This window comes from Nanorana parkeri, unplaced genomic scaffold (genome assembly GCF_000935625.1).
Source record: "Nanorana parkeri isolate BGI_ZX_2015 unplaced genomic scaffold, ASM93562v1 scaffold124, whole genome shotgun sequence".
Classification (NCBI taxonomy): domain Eukaryota; kingdom Metazoa; phylum Chordata; class Amphibia; order Anura; family Dicroglossidae; genus Nanorana; species Nanorana parkeri.
In genome coordinates this window covers 729,906-738,579 of record NW_017306392.1, presented here as the reverse complement: position 1 = coordinate 738,579, position 8,674 = coordinate 729,906, and the positions used below count along the sequence as shown (strand labels likewise).

The window sequence follows — 8,674 nt, the reverse complement described above, 5'->3', positions numbered from 1 at the left end:
TTTTCACAATAATATTTTTTTCACATATATGACACATGTTCTTTGAAGATTTTTGTTTATTTATGTAATAAGGTTCATGTATGACACGCTTTTTATGACACCTGCTGACACATTTTATAACGTACTATAAGTTTTTACACAAATATTTATTATATATACACTGTTTCACGATTGCTTGACACGGAGGTGACACCATATGATCCCTACCGTTATCTAATTTCCTGAAGGGCATTTAGCGCTGTACACTTCATTACACCATTTATTCTGTAGGCTTTTCGCCTTTTTGGTTTTAGAAATTTTAGCTCTGGGGTCATATTAATATCAATTTTAAATTTTAATCCATCTTAATTTAGTTTTACTATTTCCATTAGCGCAAGTTAGTTTGGTTCACAATATCATCGATTAGTTGTTGCAGCTGTAGAGCTGTCCCATGGCCCATTTTATTTGAGGCTAAACTTTCACTTTAAGCATTTAGGGAGACCTTCGTTTTCCAAAAATCCTGCATATAGTGTTTTTAGGAGTAGATTTCTCCCACCCCATTGCCACTACGTGCTCCCTTCAAGAAGGAGTTCTTAGAGTGACAGTGATCTCTATTTAAATCTATGTGAAGCTGCATCGATATACAATTGGGGGGATTTATCAAAACCTACAGCAGTTGCCCATGGCAACTAGTGATGAGCTCGGGCGTGTTCGCAAGCGACTCGTGCCGAGCCCGCCAGGAAGCCGTCAGCGCGCAGGGCCAATCACAGGCACTGAGACATGTTCCTGGTCCACAGCTGCAGAGATCGGAAAATGTCTCAGTGCCTGTGATTGGCTCTGCGCCCTGACGGCTTCCTGGCGGGCTCGGCACGAGGCGCTTGCGGACACGCCCCAGCTCATCACTCATGGCAACCAATCAGCATCTCTCTTCAGTTCGCTCAGGTAAGCTTTGAAAATGAGAAAGAGAGAGGCTGATTGGTTGCCATGCACAGCTGCTCCATATTTTGTCTGCTCCAAGTTTGATAAATTCCCCCCCGAATGAGTTTTATGAAGACCATCGTCCTTCTGTGAGGGTAGGCATATGGAAGCTGTCATTGCTGAATTGGTTTGGTAGAGTTGCAGCCACGGGGCTGTCATGATCCTTGCTTCATTATTCAGTGACTCACATACCTGGTCATTAACATGCTTTTCAGGATTAGTGTCTGAGAAATTATTTAAAGCCAAAGACGTCAACAAGACTACTATTTTTAGAAGGAGGACTGCAATGGCAGCCTTCATATTCCACTCAGTACAGTGAAATTCTTCATTTTTACACCCTTAGATTTCATTTTTTCCAGTCGTATTTTGATCTGTCGATGTAAAAGAACTGTTTGACTTCACCGTGATGAGCAGTAGAGGGCACTCATGTATAATCTTTTTCTTTTTGAACCTGTATTTCTGAACAGGAGCTAACGATGTCTCAGAAAAGTGGTGGAAATCTACTGCAGATGATGTATGAAAAGCCGGAACGCTGGTCCTTCACGTTTCAGTCCTATGCTTGTCTCAGCCGCATACGTGCCCAACTAAAAGCCTTTAATGGCAAATTAAGGGAAGCAGAAAATCCTGTGCTGTTTTTTGAGCGTTCTGTCTACAGTGACAGGTACACAAAACATGTTGATTAAAGGGTTACTACATCCAAATCTGATATCTTAGTAGATGCAGGAAAGGTGTGTGTTTGTTTTTTGTTTTTTTTCTGTCTCTTGGGGACTTAAGTGGAAAAAGCACTGTACTTGAGTTCCCAAGCCTGCACCCCTGCCAGGGCGACTAACATGGGATCTTAATCCCTTTATTGAATTCTTAATATAATTCTATTATTGGGAATGATTCAGGAGCTGCTGAAAGAACCGTGTTACCAACAGAGCAGATTTGCTCCATGAGTACCTGACTTTAGCCAGCTAGACTGCTTCTCTCACTTTAAAGCAGACTGATATGTTAAATGTTAGATAATATATATATATATATTATAGTATATTCACTTTAATTCTGAACACCATGGAGATATATAGGCGCACAAACTGTGCTGTTTCTGTCTTGCTAAATAACCTTAATCTTTCTTTCAGGTACATCTTTGCTTCCAATCTGTATGAGGCAGAATGTCTGAATGAAACAGAATGGACGGTGTATCAGGACTGGCATGATTGGATGAATTCACAGTTCTGTGCTGATCTTGAATTAGATGGCATTATTTATCTTCGAGCTGCACCTGAGGTAAATGGAGACTGAATTCACAGCACAAACTAGACTTGGAATTTGAAGGGGATCAGTCACAAAGGTGACTGGTTCTCTGACTACCAGCCATGATAAACCTTGAAGGGTAGCTTAAGATGCAGCAGCTTTACTACCATAAAAATAGTTTGTAGCCTGTGAGTCAGAAAAAAATGGATAAAGTCAAATTGACAGCCATGTTGAGTTGTGGCTGCTATAAGTGGAATATGCTGCATGTAGCAACCACATTGCGTAGAAAAAGCTAGTAAGTGACCATTACATATACTTCTACGTAAGGGATATGCTAAGTTGTGACTACATTGCTAGAACATGACCAACCGGTATAGAATATGCCGGGATGCGACTATTCTGCTTTACTATGGCCACCAAGTGTGAGCTATGCTACGATGTGACTACTCTGCTGGAATAGGACTACCAGGTAGGCCATATGTTGGAATGTGACTACTACTTGAGCATGACCACCAGGTGTAGATTATGTTGGCATGTGACTACTGTATGGGAACAAAGACCACCAGGTGTTGGGTATGCTAGGATGTGACTATTCTGTTGGAACATGACCACCAGGTGTACCATATGCTGGGATGTTAATATTCTGCTGTAATATAACCACGGGGTAGGCGATATGCTGGGGTGAGGCTACTCTGCTTGAACATGACTACCAGCTTTGAGATCTGTTGGGATGTGAACATGACCACCAAGTTTGGGATATGCTAGGATGTGACTACTCTGCTGGAACATGACCTCCTTGTAGTGAGTATGCTTGGAAGTCTCAGCCATTTGTAGTGGTACCTGTATGCCCTCTACTTCTAAGAGCAGCTCCCATGTGGCTGTAAAGTCTGCCAGTGTAGCTTCTTTAAGAGTATTAATTAGGGATGCACCGCTACTGGTATGGATACCGGTGCTGGTACCGAGTATTTGGGGCGGGTACTCGTACTCGACCAAATGCTCCGATACTTACCACGAAGGAACTTCCAGTCAGAGGGAGATTCCCTCTGACCGGCAGTGCTGCAAAGAGCATGGAGCTCCCGGCCAATCAGGAAGCCAGGCAGCAGATCATAACTCGCCTCCCGGCTTACTGATTGACTAGGAAGTCTGCTTGTCTTGTTGCTAGTCAACCTGGCTTCTTGGCCAATCAGGAAGCCGGGTGGCACATCATGTTCTGCCACCCGGCTCCCTGATAAGCCAGGCCAACGGGATATCACTATTCGATGTCGACAAAGAGTACCGAAAAAAAATTATTGGTACTCTGTGCCAAAAAACTGTATCGGTGCATCCCTAGTATTAATGTTTAATTTCTTGAATTTAGAAATCTCCATCTTACTTTATTTATCACTGGCACATGTATGTATTACTATTTAAGAATGTAAGCTACAATACATCAGTAACGTGTTTCCTTTGTTTACAGAAATGTCTGAACAGGATTCATACCCGTGGAAGGGACGAAGAACAAGGAATTCCAATGGAATACCTAGAAAAACTTCATTACAAGCACGAGAGCTGGCTTCATCACAGGACCATGAAGTTAGTTCCCTGCACTTTTTTAACACTATAAAATTGTAGTGTGCCGCACTGGATGAAAATTTGATGTTAACAAACCTTACTGACCATGTGGTTAGGATACTTAAGTCGTTTACTGTTTAAAGTAGGGGTAGGTAAACTCTGGCCCTCCAGCTGTGGTGAAACATGGATCTGCCTCTGGCATTCATTTCTGTTGTTGTCAGTCTTGGAATGCCTACTAAGATTTGTACTTGCACCACAGCTGGAGGGCCAAAGTTTTCCTACCCCTGGTTTAAAGCATGCAAGCAGCTAGATTGCACATCTTGGCAGTTGGACAGAAGTGGCCAGATTCCAGGAAACAAGTAATCAGTACACCTACGAAGGTTGAACTAGATATCCATTGATGTTTGTGAAGGCATGTAATCCTATGCCCATTACTAATTCCTGTTGGCTTCTGTGTTGAGCTTTTTGGCTCCTGCAATATTTCTTTTACTCATCTGAATAGTACCATCACATACTCTGTAGGAAACATTCACCTCAACTCCTGTTTTTAAACAAGTTTACAATCTAATGTCCCTGTCATATACATAAGAACATACAGAAAAGCCAATCCGTGTACCATCATGTTTGTATAAGAAAACCAGACCAATATGGTGACAATTTGCAAACCTTATGCACACAGTATCCTTGCCAGTAATATAATTGTAGACTTTAGTGCTGTAAGATAATGCTAAGTGTTTACATATAATACCCCCAAATTAAAAGTCTGACTTTTTTAGTTTTGGATAGAGATGGGAAAGGTTAGATCCTCTGTCACCATTTTATTTATTCTCCTTCTTGGGCCATTTTGTTTACTTTCTACCCTAGGGAGCACATCACGAGGGGCACAATCTCCCCACTGGGCACATTGATGGCAATAAGTACCTGACAGAAGCTGTGTCCCTTATCTTCTACAGCCAAAACCTAAAAAATAGTTTTGCATTGAGTTTTACTTTAATTTGTCCAGCTCTGTATTTTGGCATGACCCTGTAGTTTGGTACCAATTTCTAACAGGGTTGTTCACATAAAGGGTGAAGAGTTTGGAGAAGTGAACAATCTAGTGCAACATAGCTGAACTGGAAAGTGAGCTGAATTGGTGAATTTTTCCAAATCATCTATGTTGGCCTAGATTGGTCACTTCTCCTGCCTTCTCCAAACTCTTCACCCTTTTGTGAATAACCCTGTAAGACTTGTTTATGAACAGTACATAAAGCGATGGTGTGATGTGACAAACTTCAACCCATCAGAGTTTCTTTTCCCGCTTCAATTACTTTAGGCTGCCAAAAGCAGTTTTGTGATTTGCCATGAGTTGTCGCCTACCACTACACTTGGCACTATCGCACAGATGAAGCTAATGATGCTTAAGTCACAACTCTAGCTGATGAGTCTGAATTGTTTCCTTTCAGGACGGATTTTGCATATCTGCAAGACGTACCCATCTTGACACTCGATGTGAATGAAGATTTTAAACATGATAAGCAGAAGCAGGAATGCATGATTGAAAAGGTGTGCTACAACTTCGGTGGTTTGTTCTGTTTATTTTTTATCTGATGGTGGCAGTCTTCCTCTAAGCCACGCTGTAATTTTAAAGTAATTTCTATTTATTGGTTTCAAAGTCTGCTGCGGTTTTCTTGCGTCAGCCAAGCCTCATCAAGTACTTTTCCTGTTATCGGATGCCCTCTTGTGATCCCTCTATACCATCCAGTCTATTAAGCAATGTGATGCATTTTCTCAGAAAATGTTACAATGGAAATTTCCTCTGCTTATTATCTGTGTGAATATACATTCTTTAGGTTTTACCAGTATACTTTATGGATTTTGTACATGTTCACAGATATCTTGATAATTATTTCCCTCCATAAGAGCATATCCTTTACCTACAATTCTATTTAAGTATGAAGAGTCTTTTTATCTCCTTATGTGTGAATAGCAGCCTGTCGTAACTGTTGCTGTTAGTCTGTAGGGGGTTATTAAGCAGTGATGTGCACTCATGTTCCCCTAGTGCTAATCTGTTCTGAACAATGGATAGCTTAAACCAGTCACAGTGACTTACCATTGTTTGCACTCGGATGCATGCACACCATTGAGCCCCTTGTGTGTAATACAGCCTGTATTTTCCATTCAAGTAAATACAGTTTATATGCATACATATATCCTTGTTTCACAGCACATTCTTAAAGTGACACTAAACTTAAGAGTTAAACCTTAAAAATGCATTCAAGTATATTAACTATTAACAAAAATTTATTTTATTTGTGTATCACTCAGCTGTAGACCCTCAAATCATCTCTGAATTGGTGCTGACACTGTCCTTCCTTCTGGAGGGTGACTACTTTTGTTCCCCATGGTCCCTGTGTGTCTTGTAAAGTAGCCACCATTCCAAGCTCGCTCCTGTGACAGACTACAATCTCATGTTTAGTGTACTAATTTGTATTGAGATTGTAGTACATCACCGTAGTGAGCTTGGCTACTTTACAGCACACACAGTGACCATGGGGAACAAAAGTAGCCCCCCTCCAGAAGGAAGGACAGTGTCCACACCCACTCAGAGATGATTTGAGCATCTAGAGCCGAGTGATACACAAATAAGATACATTTTTGTTAATAGTTAAAATACTTGAATGCAATTTTAAGATTTTATTCCTTTAGGAATGTGCTGTAAAGCACAAAAATCTGTGTTAAAAAAAACAAAAAACTATTTACTTGAATGGAAAGTATGGACTGCCTAACAAGGGATCCCCCCCAAAGCTAAATGGTGTAGATAAAGGTATCCCTGCTGACAGCAATTGTATTCAGCAGCCACTGAATATCTGATTGGATGCAGACACTGTAAGGCCAAGAATTCTAAATTCCGACTCCTTTGAAAAAAGTCAGCTGGACCAGGTGGTACCGACAGGGTCAAAGTTAGGGCTGTGTATTGCCAGCTTTAGTGTATATGTGCGGCCCTTCATCTGTAATCCTGCACAGTCAGATTGCAAATGTCTGAGACCGGTTTTTACCTGTAAACAGATAGAATGCCGCTGTCTGAATACCCGAACGCCTGACAATTTTCCCGGAATGTCCCTTCAATGAAAATCAATCTAATCAGACTTCCTTTTGTCGAAGGTTTAGGGCCCCTCATGGGTCAGATTTCAGCTGTCTTTGTGAATTGGCTGAAATTCGATTTGTGTGTACCCAGCTTAAAAGGCCACTAGTATATTTTTGTCCTGGTTCCTGCTGGCTTTTGTGTTTCCTCCATACATAGCCATGCAGAAAAAGACTACATATTACGCAGTTTGCCAAATGTGTAATGCAAAGCTTACATTTATATATGTAAATACTATAATAGAATGTGTGTGTGTATATATATATATATATATATATATGATAATGTACACACAAGGTAAGCAACATCGGCACTCCAGCTGGGGTGAAACTACAAATCATACCATGCCTGTGGCTGCCGGAGCCCTGCAATGCATCATGGGACTTGTAGGAATGCTGAGGTTGCCTACCCCTGATGTACCCCCTTCTCTAAAGGCTGTGACACACACCGCACGCGGGTGCCTTCACGAGCAGTGTGTCAAGTCATTTTCTCTCCGGCACATCAGCTTGCGAGAGCTCACATAGCTGAGCGTGCCGAGATGAAAAATGTCATCCTCAGCCAATCAGCTTGAGCGTATAAACTCGTGCGTCATGATGCGAACTCCATCCGGTTGTTACATGCAAGCTGATGGGCTGAAGATGCAGTCATTTATTTGCTCACACACTGCATGCAAAGCGCCATGCCTGACAGCTTTGCTTCGATCTGCACGGCTTTGCATGCAGGGTGTCAATAAGTGCATTTATGAAAGTCCTTGAAACAGGCAACTGTTTATATCCAGCTGTGGTGGAACTACGAATCCCATGAGGCTTTGCAAGATTCTCACAGCCACAGATATGACTCCAGGAGAGAGATGCTTCATGGGATTTGTAGTTTCACCACAGCTGGAGGGCCGGAGTTTGGCCATGCCTGGTTTATATGTTACGTTGCATGCTAAAGTAGATCTGCAGTCAGAGCTTTTTGTTTTTGGAGCGAGGAAGGATTGGAAATTCTGTCAGGTTTGGCTGTCTTTTTGTTTTGTGGATACAAAGCATGAATGCTTCCCGGCAGTTCCAATCCTTCCACACTCCAATAATATACAATAAATGAATTAAGTCTGCAGAGAGATTCATTAAGCATAGTATTAAAGTCATTGTATTTCTTTCATCCTCGGGTAACAAAAGTGTTTTGTTTTATTTACAGGTTAAAGAGTTTTTAAGCACTTTATAACATTGTGAAGACTCGTGTTACTCGCCTTATTAGAAGACTGAAAACCTTCCTCCTTTTTCTTTTTGTAAACTCTCTGTAGGTATTGTAAGGTGTATGGGCAGCTTCAATCTCCTTCAGATATACCAAAAATTATGTAATGGCTTCCTAGATTTGATTTTAACTGGACTGTTAACGTCTGCCTTGCAGCACTGGGGGGCTATGTTCAAGTCTTGATCAGGACACTATCTGCATGGAGTTTGCATGTTCTCCCTGTGTTTTTGAGTGGGTTTCCTTGGGGAATCCAGTTTTCCGCTCACTCTACAGACAGGCTGCTCTTGTCTAAATTGGCCCTAGTATGTGTATGTATGCTTATGAGATGGGTACCTTAGATTGTAAGCTCCTTGAGGGACTGATGTGAATGAGTGAGTGGTATGTAAAGGGCTGCGTAAACGGATGGCGTTATATAAATGTCTAATGAATAGATGGGGAGGCCCTCGCATAAAAAAAGGGGATTGTACCCTGTATAGCCAGCTTTAAGGAGTTTTGCTTCATCACATTATGCTTTGGGTTTTTTTTTATTAATGGCATTCAATTTAGTTACGACTGGTGATTGGTATGTATTTC

The 8,674-nt window shown here is 41.4% G+C and overlaps 1 protein-coding gene across 1 annotated transcript in view; it reads left to right on the top strand.

The window, feature by feature from the left end:
* DCK (deoxycytidine kinase) overlaps positions 1-8,089 on the top strand; it is a 19,150-nt gene extending 11,061 nt beyond the window's left edge. Inside the window, exons 3-7 of the mRNA XM_018553569.1 lie at positions 1,425-1,618; positions 2,079-2,226; positions 3,650-3,765; positions 5,187-5,286; positions 8,045-8,089. Of these exons, the coding sequence (XP_018409071.1) occupies positions 1,425-1,618; positions 2,079-2,226; positions 3,650-3,765; positions 5,187-5,286; positions 8,045-8,071 (585 nt within the window). The 3' untranslated portion in view covers positions 8,072-8,089. The remainder of the gene's footprint in view (positions 1-1,424; positions 1,619-2,078; positions 2,227-3,649; positions 3,766-5,186; positions 5,287-8,044) is intronic.
* Positions 8,090-8,674: the final 585 nt, after the last annotated feature.